This window comes from Tasmannia lanceolata, unplaced genomic scaffold (assembly GCF_043159265.1).
Source record: "Tasmannia lanceolata isolate RefF3 unplaced genomic scaffold, GAP_Taslan_0.1 ptg000003l, whole genome shotgun sequence".
Classification (NCBI taxonomy): Eukaryota; Viridiplantae; Streptophyta; class Magnoliopsida; order Canellales; family Winteraceae; genus Tasmannia; species Tasmannia lanceolata.
This window is the reverse complement of record NW_027518680.1, coordinates 6,641,692-6,667,996: the sequence shown is the minus strand read 5'-3', so window position 1 is coordinate 6,667,996 and position 26,305 is coordinate 6,641,692. Positions and strand designations below refer to the sequence as shown.

General features: G+C 39.0%; 4 protein-coding genes across 9 annotated transcripts; 3 read left to right on the top strand and 1 right to left on the bottom strand.

Moving 5' to 3' along the window:
* Window positions 1–1,691: 1,691 nt before the first annotated feature.
* On the top strand, window positions 1,692–7,693 carry LOC143849627 (transcription factor bHLH48-like). 2 transcript variants are annotated; one of them, XM_077358722.1, is made up of 7 exons: window positions 1,692–2,800; window positions 2,882–3,013; window positions 3,132–3,197; window positions 5,267–5,335; window positions 5,479–5,553; window positions 6,121–6,304; window positions 7,373–7,693. In XM_077358722.1, exons 1-7 carry the CDS (start codon window positions 2,249–2,251, stop codon window positions 7,408–7,410), a joined length of 1,116 nt encoding a protein of 371 aa, XP_077214837.1. In that variant the 5' UTR covers window positions 1,692–2,248; the 3' UTR covers window positions 7,411–7,693. The 2 variants fall into 2 exon arrangements, with proteins under 2 accessions (XP_077214837.1, XP_077214846.1); XM_077358731.1 differs by having other exon boundaries at window positions 1,693–2,800; window positions 6,121–6,325.
* A 2,318-nt stretch (window positions 7,694–10,011) lies between these two features.
* Window positions 10,012–16,347, bottom strand: LOC143849603 (protein gamma response 1). Of its 5 annotated transcripts, none has more exons than XM_077358694.1 (4): window positions 16,147–16,347; window positions 15,953–16,022; window positions 11,192–11,967; window positions 10,012–10,916 (listed from the first exon to the last, which is right to left on the bottom strand). In XM_077358694.1, the coding sequence occupies exons 3-4, from the start codon at window positions 11,925–11,927 to the stop codon at window positions 10,195–10,197; spliced, it is 1,458 nt and encodes a 485-aa protein (XP_077214809.1). In that variant the 5' UTR covers window positions 11,928–11,967; window positions 15,953–16,022; window positions 16,147–16,347; the 3' UTR covers window positions 10,012–10,194. The 5 variants fall into 5 exon arrangements, with proteins under 5 accessions (XP_077214809.1, XP_077214803.1, XP_077214793.1 ...); XM_077358688.1 differs by having other exon boundaries at window positions 11,192–11,946; XM_077358678.1 differs by having other exon boundaries at window positions 11,192–11,943.
* A 1,578-nt stretch (window positions 16,348–17,925) lies between these two features.
* Window positions 17,926–22,447, top strand: LOC143860621 (Pentatricopeptide repeat (PPR) superfamily protein). The gene is made up of 2 exons (XM_077371359.1): window positions 17,926–18,657; window positions 20,290–22,447. Exons 1-2 carry the CDS (start codon window positions 18,171–18,173, stop codon window positions 21,723–21,725), a joined length of 1,923 nt encoding a protein of 640 aa, XP_077227474.1. The 5' UTR covers window positions 17,926–18,170; the 3' UTR covers window positions 21,726–22,447.
* Window positions 22,448–23,859: 1,412 nt separating this feature from the next.
* On the top strand, window positions 23,860–24,486 carry LOC143860612 (uncharacterized). Its single transcript, XM_077371349.1, has one exon. It carries the CDS (start codon window positions 23,897–23,899, stop codon window positions 24,248–24,250), a length of 354 nt encoding a protein of 117 aa, XP_077227464.1. The 5' UTR covers window positions 23,860–23,896; the 3' UTR covers window positions 24,251–24,486.
* Window positions 24,487–26,305: the final 1,819 nt, after the last annotated feature.

Genomic DNA, 26,305 nt, shown 5'->3' with positions numbered 1-26,305 from the left:
GGCGGTGGAAAAAATGGAAAAGAGAAAGAAGAAGAAGACTCGACTAGGGGTCATCTCGGTCTGACTTGGGGTCGTTTCTGTCAAACTCGGAATCATTGCGATCTAACTCAGGGTACCTCTCGGTCTGACTCGGGGCCATCACTCATCTCGATCGAACTCAAGGTCGTTTTGACTGAGAGGAGAACGACCCTGAGTTAGACCAAGATGACCTCGAGTCAGATCGAGATGAACCCGAGTTCGGTAGATTCTAGGTGTCTTCTATTTTTTCCTACTTCTTCAATTTTTTATTCGTCATTCTTCTTTAACAGATACCGTTATCTCTCTCTCTCTCTCTCTCTCTCTCTCTCTCTCTCTCTCTCTCTCTCTCTCTCTCTCTCTCTCTGCAGTGATATTTGCCCCCCTCTGGTGGATATTTTCCTCCTTTAACAGATACCGTTTGGATACACAAAGGGGTGGAAATCGGGTTGGGTCTCAACCCGAGTTGCACCCCTAATTTTTTGGGCATCTTCTATTTTTCCGGCATCGATTCTTCTTCTTGTCATTTTTGCTTTCTCATCTTCTTCTTTGTTGCTTCTTCCTTGTCTACTTCTTCCTCCTCTTTTGAGCTGAAGAGAGTGGAGAATGGTGAAAATGAGAGAAGACCTTCTGGTCAAACTGCCCTCGTGGGCATTTTAGACTTCTTCCCCATACGGGTCAAATCCATTCACCTCAATTTTTTGTGCCATTCTCGCAAATTTCAGAATCTTTATATATATATATATATATATATATATATATATATATATATATATATATATATATATATATGAGGAAAGTGAAGCTACACCACCGGTGTAGCTAACTTAGCTACACCGCCGGCTTAAAATACAATGAGCGCACATTGTTTTGGTGATCCAAAACATTCATTTGATTGACCCTCACATAGATAGGGTGTACACCAAAAATCAGCTCCATAGGATCATCCCAACCCTTCAAACTGTGGAGGCAAAAATGGACAAATTTGTGAAGGTTTTTACACGTTCATTTTTGCCTCCACAAATCGTAGGGTTGGGATGATCCTATGGAGCTGATTTTTGGTGGACACCCTATCTATGTGAGGGCCAATCAAATGAATTCTTTGGATCACCAAAATAATGTGGGCCCATTGTACTTTAAGCCGGCGGTGTAGCTAAGTTAGCTACACCGGTGGTGTAGCTTCACTTTCCTCTATATATATATATATATATATATATATATATATATATATATATATATATATATATATGCCTTGGGTCCTTTTTTCCTAAAACCCAATCCCAATACTCAATGGCATCGCCATTCACTTCATTGCTAAAATACACAGAAAATTCGAACTTGGTACTATTTAGATGTATGAATTATGAAACAAGAATAGGACATCAGGAAATTTGGACGCTCCGGTCTGTATAGGACCCTGGCACAAACACTGAAAGTAGGATCCAATCGAGTGGGACCCAACAGAGTTAGCATTTAAATGGATCTTGATACACACATGACTGGTCCCAATTAAGTCAGTTGAGCTCTAAAGTCTTATTATCCCAAGACTCTGAAAAAGTATGGAAATACGGAGGTCAATCGTATAAAGTCCGACACGTACCAAGACATACGGGTCCACCTTGTCCGGGCCTTCGAAACCGGCATTTAAAGCTTTTAAGAGCCTCCACACCTTTCACAACATTTCTTCTGTTTTTAATTTTTCCATTATCTCTCTCTTTCCAGCTTCTCTGCCTCTCTCTCTCTCTGTTTCTCCTTTTTCTGCTACGAGAAAAACATATAAACGGGTACGAAAAGTTGCCTTCATGAGGGCTTCTTCTGGTTAAAAAGGAAAAAGAAAACACACACAGAGAGAGAGAGAGAGAGAGATTGATTGATGGCCAAGGAAGCATCATATAGGGCAGATCTCTCTCTTTCTCTTTTTTTGAGCTCTTTTGCAGCTTAAACGGTGGCTTAGGAAGACTAATTTTTTATTTCGCATCTTACTTTAAGCTCTCCATCCGTGTTCTCATTGTTTGGAAGACACGTTTTAGAATTTCATACGAGTTAGGGTTTGTCGTGGCTGAAAATGGCGGAAAAGGAGTTTTAGAAATGACCTGACTAAGGAGGAAGCAAGATTTAGGTTTCCTTTTGTTGTTGGAGGTTTTTTGGAGTTTTAGGGTTAGGTTAAAACCAAAGTCGGATTCCGATCAAATTCCGGCGGATCTAGCTCGATACATTGCCAATTCAATCGTTAATGGATCCGATGCGAAATCCGAGCACCGGATCTGGAAATTCTGGGAATTACTCAGAGGAAATCGAAGAAACATTCCAATTCGGAGAAGAGATCCGAAGACTGATGACGGAAAACAACATTCAACAGAGCTTCGAGTCGATTCCAACTAACGGAAGCTTTTTCACCGCTCTCCTCGGCCTTCCGGCGAACCAAGCCTTAGAACTCCTCAACCTGCCGGAATCCGGCAAATCTCCGGTGATTTCCGACGCGGAGATCTGGAGAGATCCAGAAAAAGACGTAAAATCCCTAGGTTTTTCCTTCACATGTTCTCCAACCTTTCCTTCCAACACAGATCTCGTTAAACGAGCGGCTAAGTTCTCCATATTCGCTGCGGCGGAAAAATCGCCGGAGACGAGCTCCGGCCCTTCAAATTCCGGCGAAAATTCATTTAAATTCAAAAGTGAACCGGCCGATTCAGATTCGAACCCTAATTCATCGGCGATTTTCGCCATTCCTGCTCTTCAGAACGACAAGCGGCAATCGGAAAAGGTGTTAGAAAGGGAGAAGAATAAGGTGATCGGAAAACTAGGGTTTCCTTTTTCGGTAAGTTGTTTTGATACGATAAAGAGATGAAAGGTTTCCTTTTTGGGACAGGTTAAAGGTCCTTCGAAAAAGAGTAAAAAGGGGAAAGAACGGAGCTTGAATGGAGCTAGTGAGAAGCTTCCGTACGTTCACGTTCGAGCTCGTCGAGGGGAAGCCACTGACAGTCACAGCTTAGCAGAAAGGGTAAAACCGTAAAAGCAAATCTCGGATTATCCACGTATAATCAATATTTATTTCTCTAATCGTTTATTTATATAAAATAATCAGTTTTATTTGTCTTTCTTGATTGTTAACTTTACAGGCAAGGAGAGAGAAAATCAATGCTCGAATGAAACTCCTCCAAGAGTTGGTCCCTGGCTGCCACAAGGTCCGTTATTTTTTCTCTCTTTTTGGAATATATCCGCATCCCTTTGCTTTAATAATGACACTCTTCTCTTTGCACTTTTCAACTTGTTATTGGAGTCTGTTGTAATTTCCAAAAGGTGTAGGGTAAAGGAGTGCCGTTACCATGGTTGAGTGATTAATGACAATAAGGCGAGAGAGAAACAAAAACAAAAAAAGATTGCTTGTGGAGAAGCAGTACTAATTTTAGTCAAAACGTGACTAAATTTTTATGTGTGCCTCTCAAGTAGGGGTGGCAAAATTGGCCGAACCGGAACCGAGCCGAAAATTCGGTTTTGGTTTGGTCAAACCAAAACGATTCAAATTTCGGTTTGGTTCGGATCGGGGATCAAACCGAACCGAAACCAAATATTCAATGATTATGAGTAACAGGTGGCAAAATTGGCGGAACAGAACTGAAACCGAACCAAAAATTCGCTTTCGGTTCGGTTCCGCCAATTTTGCCACCTGTTACTCATAATCATTGAAATATTTGGTTTCAGTCGGCCAAACCAAATATTTGGTTTCAGTCGGCCAAACATAATCATTGAAATATTTGGTTCCAGTTTGGTTTGGCCGACTGAAACCAAATATTTCAATGATTATGAGTAACGGGTGGCAAAATTGGCAGAACCGAACCAAAACCGAACCAAAAATTCGCTTTCGGTTACCGATTCAAATTTTGGTTCTCAAACCGAACCGAAACCGAACCATTGCCACCCCTACTCTCAAGTCTCAACAAACTGTTTCGTCGTTTTCACCTTTTCGAAACCTAGCACTCTGTATGGTAAAGTAGCTTTTTCTGTGCATATCGTACAACTTACCGAAGACAATAGGATCGGTTCGGTAACCGAACCATTGCCAACCCTACTCTCAAGTCTCAACGAATTGTTTCGTCGTTTTCACCTTTTCGAAACCTAGCACCTGTATGGTAAAGTAGCTTTTTCTGTGCATATCGTACAACTTACCGAAGATAGTAGGACACATCTGTAATTAAAGGCATATAATGGGCGTGTTTTGGAATCTCATTTATTTCTCCCCCTGATTTTTGCAAATTTCGCTCTGATAAGATTTCGAGAGGGCAAGTTGCAATTTTGAGCTGATTATCTCTTACATGGTCCACCTAAATGCAATGATCCAAACTAGCCATTTGCTTGGGTGCATCCTAACAGCTACTTTTGGGCCCCCACATATGCAATGTGGATGCGGTCGGGTTCGTTGATCCGATCAGAGACTACAAATCTGGCCAATATATGTTGTCCCCGCCTCTATTTAACGATTCAAATCTCTTTATCTATCAAACATTTTTTTAGGGTTACCTAAGTGAAACTAAACCATTCATTATTGTTACCCTTAATCTTACGGATGTGATATCTGTTCGGCATGGGATCGGGAGCATCTGTATTGCCTCATGATGATCTATAAGATCAACGGTTTGGATTAGAAAACACCTGAGCGCTTGCTTACCGTGGGACCAATTGTTAGGATAGATCCGGGATGGTGTCCATAGTGAGACAGTATGGAAATACATGAGCATTACAGTTTGAAAACACTAATTTGCAAGGACAAAGACCCAACATTTAAGATTTGAAACAAAACGGCGATAATACATTTGAATTTTGGGGCACCTTATTTTCTAGGACATTTTTTATTCACGTTTGACGCTTGAAATTGCCATTTAACTAGACAGGTGGGGTATATTAAGAGAGAATAATGACAACCAGGGAACATAAAAAAAAAAAAAACCAAAACCCTTGAAGGTATTGAGCCTCTAACTCATTGGTCAATGCCTAGAGGTCGGAGGTTCAATCCCATCTTACCTACAAAAAAATAGAACATTGGAAACGGCGCAGAACTCTCCAAATAGGTGGTGGTGGAGTGCCTTCTTACTTAGGCCATGTATGTTTTGGAATTTTAGAACCAATTGTGTCTATGAAACTAACTATTGGACTCAAATTTATGTTTAGGGCCTCTTTGTTTTGGATTTTGAGAAGCGATTGTTAGTCTAAATTTGATTATTGGTCTCAATTCGAGTCTAACTTATAAAATCTTCAGATTTCAGGTACGGCATTGGTGTTGGACGAGATCATTAACCACGTACAGTCTCTGCAACGTCAAGTAGAGGTCGGACGCTCCCACAATTATTCATGCTTAAACTACACAATTAACCCTGATGATTATAAACTTTAAGGGTAGTTTGTTCATCTTTGATACATTATTTTCCTTCGCTTGTTTCCCTTATTCATTTAAATTGCTCTCTGTTTCAGTTCCTGTCAATGAGACTTGCTGCGGTCTACCCCAGATTCAATTCCTCCACCCTTGACAACTTTCTTTCGGCACAAGTACGCACTCGTTAATGTGTCCCTTGCATTTTCCCTAAGGTCCCGTTTGGATTATAAGAATCTCCTGGAAAAGTTTGGAAAGGAAAAATATATCTAAAATTTCATACATTTTTTTACACACCAGGACTATAACTTGAACCAATCCTATTCAATTTTTACACAGAGGAACCTTCAATTTTATCATGACATTTCTCTCAATTAGCCATACTCATATCATTCCCTCTAAATTATCGAAAGAAGGAAAAAAAATTCCGTGATAAATATTTTTCCTGCAATCCAAACAGGGTTAATTAAGTCGCTTCCAACAATTTGACTAGCTAATTTCTGGAATTGGCTAGGCAATTTCACACAAAAATCCATTTCTCTGCACACTTTCTCAAGAGCGAATAGACACCTCAGATGAACTAAATGAATAAGACAAAATGCTGCTGGGGGGCTGTTCTGCCTGAAAAAGTACGAGGCAAAATTGTCTTTTGCGAAATTGCCTAGAAAATCCTCTATGATAAACATTGATTTTACAAATCTTGGGCTAAGAAAATGCTTCGATTCTCTTTCCAATCTTTGCAGTGCGGGGGTCTAACAGCAGATAACGTTACGGGAACGGTGACGATGGAGCCGTCCTCATGGCACGAACTCCAAGTGAATGGAGCAAGACGACAGCAGCAGCAGCTTTGGCACGTTGATCCCCCACCGTCCGTGGGGGTAAGAGACGAAAACAGTGTACTTATCAATCCCGAGGCCTCGCTTTTCAGTTAAGAGTCCTCAAAGTCAGGTATATTTTTAAGGGTAACAAAATCAATAAATAATAATTCAGACTGTGGAAATGATATTTACACCCCTTTTCCAGCATTTCCGCCCCCTCTTGTTTGCCTTTTTCTAAAATGGCTGTATTACTATTACCACACCATTTGTCTTTTTTAGGAAAAGACAAGCAGCAGGGGTGGAAAGTTTCCATTTTAATCACGATTAAGGCCCTGTTTTTTTAGACTGCCAAACAGACGTTGACCCAAACTGATTATTGGACTCAAAATTAAGGCCATGTTAGTATTAAATTTTGACAAGTGATTGTGGGAAATGATTTCTGCGCGCCATTATTTTTATGAGCATGCGCTCCACTTGTTTGTCGTGTAGTATTTAAAGGGATGTCAGACGATATTACGGTTCCCAAAAAGCTCTTAAAGCCCTTTAAGTACTGCACGACAAACAAGTGAGCGCACGTTTATCAAAACATTAGAGTGCTGAAATCATTTCCCTTGATTGTGAGTTCAAAATTGATTTTGTGTCCAATAATAGGGATTGGACTCACAATCAGTTGTCAAAAAAATCTAAGGTTCGTTTTAGGCCCTGTTCATTTGTGATTATGACCACCGATGTTGAGCCCAAGACCATTATTGGACTCGAAATTAACATTGAGTACAACAATTGGTTTGGGGCTCACCATCAGTTATCATAACCTCCTCAAATGAATGGGACCTTAGATTGGGTCCAAACCGATTATTAGACTCATAATTTTGACTAATAATTGATCTGGTCCCACATTTGGTTGTTGCAATCTAAAACAAAGAGGCCTGAATGTAATTTTGAGTCCAATAATCAGTTTGGGGCTCAGAATCGACCTTCAGGGTACATGTGGTTTTAATGCCAGATTATCCTACCCATTGATTGGTGAACTTCAATTATAATTTTATCTGGGACAACAACTGTACTAGGTTTATTAGGATTCTCTTATGGGTGTGATATCTGTACCTCATCTATCTACAATTTGACGTCCCTTTACATTTCATTTATGATAACAACCCAATGCTTTTATGTGTCGCAGTTTCTTTACGTCCAAACCAGTTAAAATCAGAACTTTGAAGAAACTGGGGTCTGAGCTTCCTTGGTGGCTTCGGCTTATTGTACATACAAGATATTAGCAGCGTAGTGTAGTAAAATAGCTCTCTACATTCGTTGGGGTTTCCATATCTTTGCTGTTTTAGCAGAATTTGAGGGAAACCCTAAATTTTCTTAGGTAGGAAAATATACGAACTCATCTTATATTTAGATTATATATCTAATTAGTAACTTGTGGGATTCTAACTCTGTGCTCTCTGCTGTCTTACATGCTGTGATTAATTTGACAGTTAGACTAATCTCTCTCTCTCTCTCTCTCTCTCTCTCTCTCTCTCTCTAAAAAAAAAAAGGATTTCCCGATATTCTTGAGCTCTGCAAACACCCAATCATGCTCAAGAGGACCACAGCAGAGATTTAATCAATAGCCGAAACAAAAGACTCATCTGAAAGGAAACTTTCAGACTCTACCCATCATCTACCTTAGTCATCAGACAGAGCAACCAACATTGCTCCATATCAGAGTTTGACATACCCGGAAAGATTAAGTTTTCTGTCAATGTATGCGCCATCGCTAGTGGGGTTGCAACTCGGGTCGATTTTTGGGAATTCAGGTTGAGTTTTTACCATAAAATTGGATCCGATTCAGGTTGATTCCAAATCATTTTTAGCAAAAGCTCAACCCAACCTGACCCAAGCTGCACACTTAGTCGCCTTGTTTGTTTTGGATTTTGAGAACAGATTGTGAGTCCAAACTGATTATTGGCCTCAAAATTAGGTCATCCAAGCGATAATTTACTGTAAATCCTCCATCATCTACTTGGGAGACGAGAAAGAAGAAAAACAAAAAAGAAACAACAACAAAAAAGTAGCCTAGTTTGTTAACAGTGATTCTCAATTTTCCTGTACCTTGAGAACCAAACACTGAGTCCACTCCGCCTCCCCTTCAGTAGGATGTCACATAAGTACATAACACCCCACATGATGCTCTTTTCTATTCCTGAAAACAAGAGACAAACCCCTCGATGATGGTTTGAATCGTATTATAAATTTATCATGGGATCAGTTTGATCCAATGGAATTAATCTCCAAGAAGATACTGAAAAATTTAATCATGAGTTCGCTTGTGTTTATCAGCAATAACATGCTAAAAAATTAGGCCACTGAAATGGGCACTACCATGTTTTGATAATGAGGCGAAATCACCTTGTCTTGGACTTTTTAATTTGTTGCTAAGAGCTTTTTTGGGAATTGCAGCGGCCTTTGACTGCAGGTTAAAAAATAAGACACTTGAGTTCACCCCATTATGAAAACATGCTAGCGTCCATACCAGTAGCCAAAATTTATCATGGGTCCACTTGGTCCCACAAAATTATCTTTACGGTCAATCTGGTTGCATGTAGTTCCCTCGTAGAATAGTGGTAAATTAGAAATGAAGTCGTCAACATATGTAATGGCAGTAAAGTCTCCACGTTGAGCAGTAACAAGCAAGGTTTAAAATTTCGGTTTCGATACCGGTTTCGGACCCCGAAATTTCGAAATTTCGGTCGAAATCTGGTACAAAAATGGAAACCAATATTTTATTCAATATTAAATTTCAGCCGAAATTACCGAAATTTCGGTGAAATATTAAATTAATTTTAAATTACCCGTGAAATATTAAATTAATTTTAAATTACCCAAAACAGATTTTTTGGGTCAAATTTCGGAAAAACCGAAATTTCGGCCGAAATAAATGACCGTTTCGGTTTTTGTTGGTTTTTCAAACAAAGTAGTTTCCTGTGTCATTGCCAAAATAAGGAGGCAATAGGGGTTTCATTACTAACATAGAGAGAGTGTGTGCGTGCGCTTAATCACAAGACTCTACCAGCAAAAAGCCTCTTTTTTTCAAGTAGTTTGGTAAGAGGCTAAAATTTCGGTCCGAAATTTCGGATTTCGGGTCGAAATTTAAAACCATGGTAACAAGTAGTGTTTGGTTTTTCAAACAAAGTAGTTTCCTGTGTCATTACCAAAACAAGGAGGCAATAGGGGTTTCATTACTAACACAGAGAGAGTGTGTGTGCGTGTGCTTAATCACAAGACTCTACCAGCAAAAAGCCTCTTTTTTTCAAGGAGTTTGGTAAGAGGCTAAAGTCATTTTACATTGGGTGGTAAGGAGAAAGAAGGCAAGTAGTCTCTTAGCAGTTTGAATCAATATATACAACCAAACACTGTTAGTAAATGACATGGCACCCCAAAACCAACCAAAACACCTTGTAAACCTCAAAAATTGTGCAAGGAAACACTGATTGTCTAGTAAGCATTTTTCAGTAAAGAATACTACCAAAAATTCTCAATCCAGATCATGAGAAGACCCCAGACAACAAAGTGGAACACTTTCGATGCATCGACGCAAAGAGCAAGCTTAAGTGATCCAGTTTTTCGACTTCAAGCCTGCTAATTCTGCTTCATTTTGTTTGAATCAGTTGCCTAAATTAATCCCATATCATTAATCTTGAACCATCTTACCCTTGGGGGCACAGACATTGTGTTCCGTACAACATGAGCAATGTTACTTTAGATAGAAGTATGATAAGCCTAGCAGCTGAAGAGAGAAGTTTAAAAAAAAGGAGTGCAAAGCAAGTCACGGAAATGAATTATCCAATTCACTTTAATGAAGTATGATAAGCCTAGCAGTTATTGGCATACCATCGTCTCTATCTACTTGAGTTTTCTTTCTGATCTTTAGTTTATCAATAATAAGAGAATGGACATCAGAGACAGCTTGAATCCAATGGAGATAACACTCTAAGAAAAGAATCCAAAAAACAATTACATATCAGAATCAAAGCCAATATTCCAAAACCCTTCAGGGGTCATAGGAGGAAGATACTTATACCGATGCCTCGAAACCCCATCATGATGCTCACATCGAATATTGCAATTACCATTACTGTTATTAGGATCCTCCTTACCATCAATAGGAAGAACTGCATCGTAGAATTTCTTGCATTGCTTGCATTCTACTCCTTTCAAATTCTGCCTCTCCACCTTCTTCCTTACCGGTTCCACATACTTAAAACCTCGGCTTTCTGGTCTTGAAATTGAGCATTGCTGCCTCTGTGGAGCATGACTGACATCTAACTGTTGAGTCTCATCATCTGAATTGTTAAAATCCATGTCTTCAGGTGGTGGAACAGGAAAGTCTTGGACTTCTTCCTTTGGAGCCTTGTTTATGTTTTCCCTAACATTCTCCAAGGGAGTGTCAAGAAAATCGTCATGTGGATCTGCACCACCTGGTTCTTGGCGTGACCGAGTATCTCTCCAATAAGGAATGGGTCGCTTTAGGCCCAGTAACAGCCCGGATTTTGCATCAATGGGCGATTTCTTTTCGTGGGAAGTTGAAGGAAGCTTCATAGTGGAATGGGATTTTGTGTTCTGAATTGATCTCATGCCTCTGTCATCCTCCAATTTTTCAGGGAAACTGATCTTGTTCTTATGTTTGTCTGGTTTGAAAGAACGCTGGGCAGCATCTGGAACTTCATTCTTAGAATCTATAGGTAGTAGATGGTATTATGAAATTATAAAATGGAATGCTGATATCAGTAGCATATCATTAAGACTTTAAATATAGCACCAATTTTCTGAACTTCAAAATAAAAATGAATAGCTACTACTATCATAAAATTATCAGCAGTTTAAACTTTCAAGCAAACATAAAAGAACTCTGTCATGAAGTGATCTCACATATTTTAGAATTTTCTGTTTAAAATTGAGGGAATCATTATCAAAAATCAAGTAAAAAGAGAAAAGTAGCAATAAGTCTTGCCTGATGAGTTACTCTGATTCTGACAACGCGTTGATGGATCCGTTTCCGCTTCCATCCTGCCATCCAGGAGCTTATTTTCTGAGGTAAGTCCATATCTCCCAAGGAGATATTGATATTGAGATTCTGATTTTTTAAGTCTCCTCTTCATCTCCAAGAAGCCCTCTTTTGTTCCTTTTCTTTTCTCCTTCTCAATTGACAGCTCACAATTTAACAACTTGACTTGCTGCAATAATTTCTCTTGTACTTCTTTTCCCTTGTCCACCTCTTCTGTTTTGTGTCTCAGCTGTACTTGGAGGTCAGCTCCATGCTTCTCTAAGCTTTCTAATTTGGCCAGTAATAGTGTCTTCTCAGTTTCACATGCATGCAACAACTTTTCGTTGGTCATTAGTTTTGCCTTCTCCTGTTCTAAAGAAGTACTCAAATTTAGGGCTTGTCCTTGGGCATGATGTTTTTGAAGCTGAAGGTCTTCAATTTGACATAAGAGAGATTTTTCCTTCTCTTTCCAGTCATCCTCTGCAGCCTTCCTGGCCTCAGCAAGCCTTTTGTGCAAGGTTTTAGATCGTAATTGGAAATTGGGGAAGAGCTGGCTGCAGAAAATAAACTCTATCTGAGAAATCCTATCTTTCACCTCCTGAATTGTAGCCACCAAAATGGTGCTGAGCCCAGCAAAGTACTTTGAATCATCATTATCAAAGGAGTACTCTAAATGTGTAGAGCTTTGCAAGTCCAGTTCCATATCTGTACAACAAGACCTACTAGAATAGAAGAACCAACAACTGTGGAATAAATAGCATATATTAAATATAAAAAATTCATATTAATCACAGTAAAACTATCAAACTACTGATGACAGACAGTTCATGGGATCACCCTTCTAATTTGTTAAATAATACAAAAATTTATCACACATAAAATTGGTGAATCACAGATACCACATGTTTACTGATTCAATTGATATACAGTCATTATATAAAGATCATAATGAATGTCACAACCCTCATTAAAATTATCAAGTCACCTTTCGGGAAATCCAAGGAATTCTGAGCTAAGTAGCAAACCTTGAAATGATTACATATTTACATGAGTTGTGGATACAGAGCTTTTGGAACGAACCTCCACAACTGAAAACCTATATTTTTCTACCATCAAACCATGTGGAAATCACCAAATGCCAATAAGTTCTCAAATTAGTCCATTAAATTGCCAAAGTTCATTTCTTAAAAATTTTATGCTTTAAAGATAAGTAACACCTTTGAATGTACAGAATATTACCAAACCAACCTTAAATACAATCGTACATCATTGTGTCCTACTTAACATTTTCAGATATTAGAATAATCTTATGACCTGCAACTTTATTCTTCTCTCGAATGGAGATTTCTCCTTTCACATTCTGTAGCCAGATTACCAGACCAAACAAAGTAAACACATTCAGCAGCCAATTCTAGTCTTCCTCTAGAGTTGCGCCATCGAAGGAGTGGGAGTTTCTTCAGGTATGAAAAGTTACATTTTTCTTGTTTATGGGTAATCGTAAATTTTGCAAGCTGTGCCTCTAAAAATCAAAACAAGCATATCTCACATTGCATAAAACTAAAACAGAGACCCGCATGGTCATGACTCATGTTGGTGTTGCAGTTATCACCACACTAGAATGTTGTCATGATAGGGAAAAACATCCAATCTTGAAATATCAAAATTAATAGAAGGCATACAATGTTCTTCCCGGGATACCTTTTCTTTAAAATTTGCAAGCTATGCCTATTAAAATCAAAGAATAATATCCCACATTTGATAAAGCTAAAACAGAGACCCACATAGTCATGACTCATGTTGGTGTTGCAGTTATCACCACACTAGAATGCTTTCATGATCGGGTAAAACTCATCTAATCTTGAAATCTCAAATTTAATAGAAGGCATAAAATGTTCTTCATGGGATACCTTTTCTTCAACAATCCTATTTAAATTAGCACTAGAAATCAAGCCTGGCTTCATCCCTTCATTCACATTCTTTCCATTTATTATATACTCTTCTCCATCACTAAGCAGACATGATCAACTTCGGTTTCAAGTAGTTCATCTTCCACTTCTTCGGAACATGTGTGGACATATCCCAAAGCAACTGATGCTTGATGCATCTCTTCATGCCTAGGGTTCATCTCCTCTACAATTCCTCCCATATTGATTTTGACATGTCCTGGAACCATCGTCATCCCTTGATTGCATATGAATTGAATAAGCATTAAGTTCATTTGAAAAAGTGATTCTTTCATATCTTGATAATGCTGTTTCCCTTGTTGTCAGATCAATTCCACAAGCTACCAAATTAACCCATAACCTCTCAGGACCCATGGTCGGCATGAGTCACTCTGATACAAATTGATGTATACAAAATCTACTATCGATGCTATGATACAGAATAATGTAGGTCTATGATTAATATAATTCTCAAAACCCTAAAAAAAACAAGAACCAATATAAAGATCTTCACAAATCAAGAAGGATATGGGTGTGTGTGTATTTGTGATTTTGTGAACCAAAAAAAAAAAAAAATACAAATCTCACAATTGGATTATTATCGCTACTTCAAATCTATCAGTATACAAGAAGAGAAAATAGATTACATCAACAAGATTTAATTACTAAGCTTTTATAGCTGTTGAATTTACATAGCGGAAATAACAGCCCAAAGATCAAGCCTAGATTGATATCAACCATATGTTAGATCTTATAAATCTTGTAGAAATCTAAGGTAAGATGTCTTCCAACTAAATCTCTTCCTCCAAGCTCCCAAGTTGAGGGGAAAAAACTGCAAAAAGAAAAGACTCTAATTTTTTCTACTTTATTTCATGTTACAAGATGCTCGAAAAAGTGAGCTTACATCTTATTTATAACCCCCATGTTGACACCCAATTAAGAAACCCTGATTAGGATGACTCCTAAAGAAAATAAAACAGTTAGACTACCTACAAAAACACATTGTAGTGATGTAATTAGTGGGTGGGCCCTCTTTTAATCAAAAGTCCCTTAATTTACTACTTCTTAATCACTTAAAATACATAAGAAATAATATGGCCCGTCCTAACTTAACTTTCAGCCTAAAAGAAATAAACTATATGGTCCCTATCATCTTAAACAATTTAAAAAAATTCCAATGAAACAACAGAGTGGACCCTAATTTCCTGAGACATGGATCGCCTTTCCTTTGAATTGTCATTGATATTTCCACCCTTCTTCTCCCATGCCTTGGTTCTTTTCTTGGGCCTTCAATGCTTATGGAAGGATGTACTACATCAGGTTAGCAGCCATTAAGAAATGATGCCTGACATCTCATTTGTTTGAAGTTCATAATCCACCATTGGACGTTTGTTCCTCCTAAACTCCTACTTTTCACTCAAAACCACAAGCCACAAATTCTCCATGTCACATGAGTGTAAAGTTATTAGTCCATGCTGCTTCACCCATACAACTCTTTGCCTAGCAACTAGCTTCTTGCATTTTATGAAAATAATAGTTGAGACCATGTTTTGTTTCTCTTTAGGAAAAAAAAAAGTAAAATATAGTTTATGCTAGTGAACCATGCAGATTAATACTGAAGTGGTTTCATTGAGAGTTACAAGGGACATCATATTGTTAGAGTATACAATACATGCAAGGCAATGTAACTGAGTTTTGGAGAGGCTTTTCTCTTCTAAACAAAATGATCGCCGCCAGCAGTATAGTTGTCGTTGCAGCTTTTCAAGAAATACATACTTGCCATGTGGCTATGGTTTCTTCATGGTGATCTCTGCACAACGAAGTCTTCATACAACCCCCATACATATCATTCCCTCCATTTCCATCATTAGCTTGTTGCCTGTAGAAGGCTCTTTATAATCCCACACAAAGTAACAAGAATGCAACTCTATAAACTACAATGTGAGATTTAAGAGGATCAACATTGGATATCACATATTCATCTTCCATGTGAGTAGCAGTTTTAGTACTCCATGTCAGTAACACGATTATCACAAAGTGTTGATGAATCCTCTAATCACCGCCTAATCTTCTACCTCCCAGATTCTTTCAAACAGAGACATACCTCTCAGCCATATCATTGACATGAGCAAACTAAACAACTAGCTTGAGCTTCTTCTACAAGCTTATTTCAACAATAGCAAATCAGGGTACTCCCCCATTACTCTATTTGAGCTAAATTCGCAGTCCCAACATCAATGAAAATTATTCCAAGCCAAGCGCCATACCAGAAACCCATCAGCTACTCCTATAATATAGAACTATTTGTCCAATTTCACACTAGCGTTTCACATATTGAAGTATTGAACAACCTAAAGATGTACAAAGATAATCATATGTGCTTCATTGCCCTTTCTCAAATAATGTGTAGCTTAGTCAACCACGCCATTTATGCATTCCTTTTCTACTTCACCCCTCTTATAATTAATTTAAGCGGGGTAAAATGCCCAATGCAGAATACTTCAGTAAGTGGAAGATACAGAACAATGCCCTAATTTTTCATAATAGAAACCCTAAAGAAATTATGAAGCGAAAAAAAAAAATCATATACAAAAGCATCAACCAGATGAATAAAGAAGAAAATCCTAATTTGGGAACACGAATAATTCTAGACAATCAATTTAAGTCTCAATATAGTGGTTTACATGGTATTATAAGGTTGATTAAAAAACAGGTGTATTTGAATCTTCGTAAATGGGATCAATATATGAAAATTTTGAAGTGTTTTGAGTGAGCAAAGAAATACCTGAGGAGCGGAATTTAGTTGGGGCGGGAAGGAGGAACCAGATCTTTTGTTTAGATGAAAATGGAAAACCCTAAAAATGTGAAAAAAGAAAAGGGGATGAGAAATATGAGAAAATGGAATGATCGGAGAGGAAAAGGATGGGACGGGATTTGGGATTTGGGATTTGAGATTTGAGAGCTGAGAGCGAGATTTACCTAATATTCAGGGCATTTGAATCTCCCTCGCTCTCAGCTAACTACTTTTACGCTTTTTGACGTCAATTGACATTAGAGAGGTGCGAATAATCCTACAGGGGGTGTGAATCTATCATCTCCTTTCTTAAGATTTGAAAACTGTTATCTTCTCTTTCAAGCTTCCCTCCCAACTCCGTGACGGTGCGGGAAAGCGAAAGTTAACGGAGATGAACGGCCGTTTGTCACGTGAAGTCGTGAATGGTAAATAGCGACAGAAGAACGCTAGAAAGGGATTTGCTAGGGACTTTCACGGAATGGTATTTCACCCTTGGCTGTTGGAGAGACAGCCACCTCTCTGATGAATAAAATGAATGAGACAAAATCTACTGAAAATGAGTCTACGTGGCTGCTCTCATGCATCAGCCAGCCGTGAAATGCCTTTCTCAGAAAGTCCCTAACAAATCCCTGCTAGGGAATGGAAATTATGTCCATTTAATTTTATTTTCCCATACAAACCTGATTTCAGGTGCGTCCAAAAGTAGGGGCCAAGACGGTCCGATGGACCATCCGAATCCGAACTTAATCGGACAGGAACCATGGACGCATTTCGACACTATCATAAAATATGAAATTATTACCGATTAGATCCGGACAACCAACGAAAGCCCACAGAATAGTCCAAAATTCGGTTTTATTATACTATTTTACAAGAGGGAAATGGTATATGCGCCGAGTTTTTTGATAAACATGTGCTTCACTTATTTGTCGTGTAGTATTTAAAGGGATGTTAGAGGATATTAGGGTTCTTAAAAAGCTGGTTAAACCCTTTAAATACTACAGGACAAACAAGTGGAGTACATGTTTATCGAAACACTCGGCGGAGATATCATTTCCCTTTACAAAAATATCTTCTAATTTTTTGTAACTCGAAGTATTATTTTAGGGCTATTGATATTGGACCTGCCATATTTTAATAATTTCACAGACTCAGCTTGTCTTGTCTGTTAATTGGCTTCAGATAGCTTTTAAAAGAAAAAAAGATAAGAAGAGTTTGTGCAATTATTAACACATTATAGTGCCAACATTTTAGTGGTATTTTTGTAAAAATAAGCCATGTGCATTTTTTACTTTTTTCATTTTTACTAGTGCGACTCACCCTCCCAGCTATTGGTCAATTTTGTAATTGCCCTCATTTTTTAGAATTTTAACAACGTAAAATGTAAGTAGGATCTGAGGGACGGTTCGATTCGAAGTGGATCGTGACCTAGATGTAGGAAGTAGGATTCAAAGAACACTCCAAATCCAATCCGACGGATAAGACATGTTAGAGGAACTAGGTCAAGCAAGAAGTTGCTTGAAGCATTACACCCAAGGTATCTAGTTTGGAATACCAAGTTTGTTGCCTCTAGCCCCTATATATAGAGATACACTAGGGTTATTGACTGGTTAATGGACTCTAGCCCATGTAGGCCTACTACACCGGTCTATTATCTTATTGGGCTTATATTAGAACATACATGGGTTATATTATATTATATACCCAACAAGACATAGGTGGATCCCATCTGAAGCGGTTCCTTGACGCCCATACCTAAAAGGACACTAATGATTGATGCCCTGTTTGTTTGGGATTGTGCCAACCGATTGAGAGCCTCAAACTGATTATTGGACTCAGTTTGGAGCTCTCAATCGGTTGTCAGAATCTCAAACGAACAAGGCCTCAGATTATGACAACAGATTGTGGAGTCCCCAGGCGATTATTTGACGGAAAATTGCACTAGTTGTCATAATCTAAAAGGAACAGGCCCAGAATTTTTGGCAATAGGTTCTAGTCGGATTCTGGTGTGACACGTCTAACCCAAGGACCAACTAGATGAAATGAGCCGATCACCAGTAATATAGCTTGGAGTGGATCATGACCGTCCGAGTTGGGTCCGAGAGAGAGAGACAAATCAAGTTGTTTTTCTTCAAACTAGAAAGCTCGGTATAGATTCGGGGGGCATAGCCATAGAGAGCATCCCTGTTTAAAAAAGAACAACCCCGAAATGCTCAAGAAACATTCGAAATTGCTGTTATATTATCCTACCCGTTTCAATACCAACTGCCTTTCTTCCCTCGCCACCCAAACCATCTCCCGAATAAACCCCCCATCACTGCCAAATTCCAACGTGGAAACTCCTTGTGGAAAAGAATGGTTAAGGAAATCTCTCTTAGAAATGACTATTCAAGGAGAACAATTCAGGTTCGATGGCTACGATTCTCTCTTAAATGAATGCTTGAACCAGAAGGCCATTAGAGAGGGCCAAAGGGTCCACACCCACATGATCAAAACCCGTTATCTCCCACCCATATACCTCAAAACAAGGCTCATTGTCTTGTATTCTAGATGCGACTGTTTGGAAGATGCACGACGCGTGCTCGATAGAATGTCTGAGCGGAATGTAGTGTGTTGGACTGCTATGATTTCGGCTTATTCTCAGAGGGGTTTTGTCTCTGATGCGTTGGACCTTTTTGTGCAGATGTTGGAAACAGGTATGGTTGGATATATCATTTTGATAAGAGGACATTCTTTTTGTATTGGACATATCCTTTAGAAGAATTAACCATTTAAATTCATCCAATCTTTGGACTTTTGCCTCAAATCAATGTGATGAATGCATAGCTTCCTCTACTAAAGGACTTACATTGCCGATTCTACCATCACGAGTTCTATTTTCTAGACTGGTTGTTATCAGTATCTCGGTTTCTTTAATCATAGATCACCTTTTAAGTAATTTAGTCGATCAAAATGACACGAATTTGAATTGCATTTCTGTAATTGATGATGACCATCTGTCAAACTTAGATATGGATGTGGACATTGGATGCCGTAGAAGAAAGACAACTTGGCAATTCTCAAAATCCAGGATATGATACAAAATGTATGGCTATGAATTAGAAACTTGACTATATTTAACTTTGAAAAGGTAATCAATAATACGATGATTATAGCATGATACCAGAATCCTTCAAAATAGGTGGAGTCCCTGACTCAACACGATACAATGAGGAGAAAGGGGTGTGATGTGTCAGATACAGCGGCTGATCCGTATCCTCGTTCCTGGCTTTTTTTTGCTGCTACTATTGTTTAGGTGTCTGGTCTTTCATATATAGACAAAAGAAATATGACCTTTTGAGCATAAATCTTCTTTGTTCTTTTTATGTTACTCGTCATAAAGGGAATTTTCAGTACTAAGTTGTAAATGCTTCTTTATTCTTTCTATATTCCTCATCATAAACGAAATGAGAATCCTAAGATAGAGATTGGTCTATGAGAAATGATACGTTGATCTGTTGTACATTAGAGATGTGTGTTTTTTAAAATTCAAACTACGTTTTGTCTAAACTATTATTATAACATCTTCTTAAAGGATCCTTACCTATATCCCACACCCACATTAACATATCCTTGATGTTTCTGTATCCTAAGATTTTAGAAGGATCATTGTACCAATTCCACGTAGTCCCGTACTATTTGGTACTTGCATCCATATCCATGTAACATATTACATCCATAATGCTCATATGCTCAAAATTTAAATTGCAAATACTGCTAACAAATGAGAAGCATCGAAGTTAATTCAATAAGAGTTTGATATCACATTTATGTCAGACATGATTTGCTGATATGCTACGCCTATACAAGTATATGTAAATAATAGATGACCACTACGGCAGATTAATTTTGGGAGATTTACTGGAATTAATGTAGTATGTCTCTTTTGCTTATGCAACACTTTGCTGGCATACTTTAATAAAAACATATGCCACACTTGAATTTTTCTATTGTGCCAGGTTATCGAAAACTTGCAATTCTGGTAAGTATGTGGTTAAACTATTAGTGTTATGCTTAGTTATGTAAGGTCATCCTAAAATCCAATGGTCTGAAACTGCTAATGCCCCCTGTGTCCATCAATAGAAAGATTCCATTTTGCTTCGTGTTTATCCAATTTAGGTTGAAATAGAGTAGGGCATTATGGTTTCTCTAGGAATGCCAAAAGATACCAAGAGCAAATGCTATTGGAATTGTCATCCTCATATTATGCTACATATCAGTTGGATTAAATTTTTAATTTATGGAATCATGTTATGTTTCCAGTTAACTACAACCCAAAATTCTGACAGGTATGCCACCAAATGAATTCACCTTTGCATCTGTCCTTACTGCTTGCACTGGGCCTTGTGGGGTTGAGTATGGTAGGCAAGTTCATTCTCTTGTAATCAAGAGCAGTTTTGAATCTCATATATTTGTGGGAAGTTCACTTCTTGACATGTATGCAAAAGCCGGTAGAATCCATGAAGCTAGAGGAGTTTTTGACATGTTGCCTAAAAGGGATGTTGTTTCTTGCACTGCGATCATCGCAGGCTATGCTCAACTGGGTCTTGATGAACAAGCATTGGAATTGTTCCGTGAGTTGCAAAACGAAGGAATGGAATCAAATTATGTTACTTTTGCTAGTGTTTTAACTGCACTATCCGGGCTTGCTGCCTTGGATTATGGTCGGCAAGTGCACAATCGGATCATTCGATCTGAATTGCCATCATATGTTGTTTTGCAGAATTCTCTTATTGATATGTACTCAAAATGTGGAAGCGTCACTTACTCTAGAAGAATTTTTGACAACATGTCTGATAGAACAGTGATAACTTGGAATGCAATGCTTGTAGGATATGGTAAACATGGTTTAGGAAGACAGGTTGTTGATCTTTTCAAATTAATGACAGAAAAAGATGTCAAGCCTGATAGTGTCACTTTTATGGCTGTACTATCTGGTTGTAGCCATGGAGGATTGCTAAAAGAAGGTTTGGATATTTTCAATTCAATGGTTCATGGGAGAGCCGTAGAACCAGACATTGGGCATTATGGGTGTGTTGTTGATCTCCTTGGGCGTGCTGGGAAAGTAGACGAGGCTTTTGCTTTCATCAAACAAATGCCATTTGACCCCACTGCGGCTATTTGGGGTTCACTGTTAGGTGCTTGTCGGGTTCATTGTAATGTTCCCGTTGGGGAATATGTTGCTCAACAGCTTTTTGAGATTGAACCAAACAATGCTGGAAACTATGTGATTCTCTCTAATATTTATGCTGCGGCGGGAAGATGGGAAGATGTTATCAGTGTTAGACAGCAGATGAAGGACAAGGCAATGAAGGAACCAGGGCGGAGTTGGATTAAGATGGATAGAATGGTGCATACTTTTCATGTTGGCGATCGGTTTCATCCTAAAAGGAAAGAGATATTTGCAAAGATAAAAGAATTGTATGTGAAGATCAAGGAGGCTGGTTATGTGCCTGATTTGAGTTGTGTTTTACATGATGTGGATGATGAGCAGAAGGAGAAAATACTACTCAGTCACAGTGAGAAATTGGCAATTGCATTTGGGATGATTGGAAATCCTCCGGGTTTGCTTATTCGAGTTGTCAAGAACCTCCGGATTTGCGTTGATTGCCACAACTTTGCCAAGCTTGTGTCGAAGGTTTGCGGAAGAGAAATATCTCTGAGGGATAGTAACCGTTTTCACCATGTTGCTGGGGGAGTGTGCTCGTGTGGGGATTACTGGTGACTTGTTAGGTTTCTTCATTGATTTGGTGTTGTTAAGAAGACTTTCTAAATTGACTCTGGCCACTCCTCACTGATGTGTGATTGATCCCAGATTCTTTCTTGATTCCATAGAGAATATAAGGTGTCCCAAACAGCTTACATTAGACAAAATCATGAAGAGGGTAAAAGTGGAACGAATTCACAAGAATATATGTGGAGTGAGATGAGTATTACAGTGAAACCTATCTCTCAGTTTGCATGAATACAAATTCACTGGCAAGAGGACAATGCAATTTTGGGAAAGCACCGATGGACCTTGCATGATTTTGTTTCAAGCTCACAAGTATGATCACATTGGCGTGCCCGTGCGAAGATGCAAGGAAGCACCAGAACAGTGTCCATGCAGGGAGGAATTTTAGCAATGCAAAACATGCCCTTCCCTTGCTGGGTGGTGGGAAGATGAAATGCTTACATACCTATTTCTGTTGACTAAAGTTATCTGGGTTTTAATGCAAATAAGTTTTAATTTCCAGAAAGAGATCATACAGAATTTGGCCATGAAGTTGGTTATAAGCTGCACTGTATACATTTGTATCGTTGTGACAATCAAATTAATGGTCACTGTGCTGACACTACGCAAATTCGTTTATCGTGAATCGAAGAGAGTTTATACAGTTTATTGTGAAAGGTTTTAGCCTGTTTTTTTATGTCATTCATAATGAAACAGTGGAGCAAAACAAATAAGAGCATGGTAGTTCATCTCTTGATACCCACTACTACTTTTCTCTCTGACAAAATAATGCTCAACTTAAATGTTCATTGGTTTTGTATCAAGTATTGGATTTACCAACTCTAATGACAAATAAATTATCTAAATAGGAGCATCAAAGAAAACCCATGCTTGCTCAACGTCACCCAACCACATTTAAATTGGCACTGAAAACAAAATTAAAGCAGTTGGGTGAGGTGGATCTAAATGGGTGCCCCTGTTTCTGGGTTTTTGGAAGTGCGACATTTTTTTAGCATTCCTTATATTTAAGTTAAAGCCTAATCATTAGCCTAGTCGACTCAATATTTACTTAAGTCAATTGGTGAGACATTATGAAAAACCGATGGGTTATGTGTAACCTGAGTCTCGAGTCAATGGGCCGGGTTTTCAGATTATGATCTAAACTAGTTAAATCCTGTGTTTGGAAGCACAAAAGCTAGGATGACTCATGGCTTTGCTTGACTTTTGGGTGTCATGTCATCAAAACTCTTTGTTTGGTTGCCAATATAGCATTGAAATCCCCAACTTTTACGATGTCTGTTGATTAATTGTTTGCTGGTGTCATCCTTGTCCCCTCCCTATAATATCTAAGCCCAAAACTGCAAAACCCAAAACTACAAAAATGTAAGACTTTGCTTGAATTTCTTTGGAATGATGCTTTGGGTAATGACACCCTCTCTCTCACTATTCTCTCTATTGGTAATGACACCCCCTACTGCTACTCTATGATGTTGACAACCAGGGGTGGAGCCAAGAATGTACACTTGGGGGGGGGGGGGGGGGCTGGGCTAATTATTTACACCTGCTAAGCATCGATCATTGGGGGGCGATGCCCACTAAACTAGCCAATCATGCACGCACAGCCATGAACATAAAAGGGATTTTGCATGTCATTAGGGGGCCATGGCCCCCTCATGCTATATGTGCCTCACCACTATTCTCCAAGGTAAGTTCCAGCAAATCCAATGCTTGTATCCTCCCTGTTGGCTACTTATTCACTACTCTTCGGGTAACATACCCTAAAAAATTATGGGTATCCTGAGAAAAATGCCATAAAAAAAAGTGTCATGAGAAAAACTACCTGTGCCTAGTTACATACTTATATGTACTACTTGAGTTGATGGTGCTTTGGTCATTTCAATTCCAAGGAACGCTGTATATATGAGACACTCTGTGATCGGGCTGACCCAACCATTCATTTTATAGGCCCCGCCATGGAGAAACTGTAGCCTAAAAGTACTCATTAGACAATCCTAACCATCCAGACCATTTATCTATTTGGCATTGCTAAAGATGGGCCATGCATCAAAAAATCACTTTCATCGGACGGTTCTAAACCAAAATACCCTTTTTTCCTCAAATAAGACTCCACGAGTGTGTTTTGGACGTAAAATCTCTCTCTCTCTCTCTCTCTCTCTACGAGCATGTCTTCCAAGGCTTTCGCAGCGGCAGCCGGAATGGTTCGAAGCCGACTGAGAGGCTCGACCCGTACAAGGGGAGGCGGAGAAGGCCAGAGCCGGTGGTCGAGCCCTGGAACCCAAGAACGCCCAAACGGCTATCCTCTTAACCGAACCCCTCCACCACCAGGCCAGTCCAGAAAATGGGAGGACTGGGAACTCCCTTACTACATCACAGCCTTCCTCACTATCGTCATCCTCGGTGTCGGACTCAACGCCAAGCCCGATTTAACCATCGAGACCTGGGCCCACCAGAAAGCCCTCGAACGCCTCGAGAATCAAAAGATCGCCGCCCTCTCTGCCTCTGAAGAGTCCGAGTGATCATGGTCTCGATCCGGCCCGGTATGGTTTCCGTCTCAACCCTTTTTTTTTTTTGCCTTTGTCGGAGGTTCGAGAGAATTTGTGTTGATAAGGTTTGTGTGTCTTGTGGGTTTAATAAAATCTGACTGTTGTGAATTGGGTGACCTTCAAAACCCTAGTTAGTGTTTTTTTCTTGTGGGTTTTTAGATGTTGGACGTCAGAATGCTTAATTAAAATTATGCCTTTTTTCTCCTTTATTATGATTTATACGTAGTGGGAAAATTGAATTTTTCATTGGGCAGTGATTATAACTCTGCGGTGGAGGGGTCAGTGGTATTTTACGTATTCTAAAATTCATGCTCTATGGGTTGGGTAAATTTTAGAATTTGATCTTCTACTTAGCAAGTTCTTAAATCAAATGTTAGAATTGAGTGATTTCGAAACTCTAATTAGTGTTTTTCTCTGATGGGTTTTTTATATTTTGGGCGTCAGAATACTTAATTAAAATTGCACCATTTTGTTCATTATTATGATTTGTAAGTAGTGGGAAAATCGAATTCTCCATTGGGTAGTGCTTATAACTCTTTGGTGGAGGGGATAGTGCTATTTTAATTATTCTAAAATTAATGTCCCATGGGTAGGGGTGATGTTAGAGTATGATCTTCTACGTAGCGAGTTCTTTAATCAAATTTAGGATCTTCGATCTTGTGATACAATTCCCATGTAGCATCTTCTGATCCGATGTTGTCTCATTGCACTAAAACATTCACAATTAAAGCATTCACGGTTCAAATATATTCTTTGATTTTGCAACTATCTGGTGTGTTGATTTTGTTTACCACGGCCTTCCAACTAAAGGTCTACGTTCTAGATGGAATCGAAGGTCTCCGAACCTTGTGCCATGGGAAGTCGTCGTCGTCGAAGGGTACCTGAGATATTCTCAAAATAATCTGACCGAGAAGAACCCAAGGGGGGTCGGGAAGGGGGTCGGGAAGGGGATCCCAAACCCAGTTGTCATATGCACCCGAGAAACAAAACATTCTTCCAAGATACAAAGAAAGTTTTTTTATGACAAGATACAAAGAAAGTTAATAAAAGAATCGAGGTTTCTATAAAAAACCAGCTCCCAAACTATTTTACCCCGACCCTTCTGTACTGACATTCTCATCTCTGGTGATCCACAGCCCCAAGCCTAGACCTCTACTGAATCTACCAATGTCCCACTCATGCCTATTTTCCCCATATTTATTTTTTATTACTCCTCCACATGGCCTCATTTTCCTCACCAAAGCTCCATAAAATTTGCCCAAAAGCGCTTTATTCCTTCTTGCCAAATCTCCAATCCCCAAACACCCTTCCCTTTCAAGAACACGCGCCATCTCCCACCTTACCAAGTGTTTTAATTCTCTCCTTCTTTCCTTTCCAATGAAAACCCGCTGAAGTTTTTCTATTTTTTTTTTCAGGACAACTACTGAAATTTCAAGTAATGACATAAAGTACACTAACTGGTTGGATGAAGCTGCTTTAATAAGTGTTTGTGACCCCAATTATAGAAAGGATTTCTTCCGGTCTGCTAGTTTTTTCTCCATTATGCAAAGTAGCAGTCACACACCCCAACACCTCTGCCAATCTATGTAGTGTAGGAATATCTACGCTACACCTAGTCATTGAACTTTTTCCCAGATTAATGCTAAGCCCTGGCACCACCTCAAATCATCTCAAAATTACATGCGAATTATAAACTTGATTCAGAACAGCCGAGCAAAAGATGAGGGTGTCATCCACAAATTGGTGATGAGTTATTGGCCGAACTTCCCTAATGTTCATCCCTTCAATCAGACCCATCCGATCAACTTTTGTTAACAGTTGGCTAAAGGGCTTCCCCCACTACAGGGAAAAGGAAAGGAGATAAAGGATCTCCCTGCCTTAATCCCCTCGAGCTCTAAAAAACCCTCCTTGGACGCCCATTAATCACCACAAAAAAGGGTTGGTCAGACACACTTTTCTTCATCTATTTCCTTAACTCCTCCCATCTTTTTGAGGATAAAATCCACAAAATCTTACTCTAAATGGTAG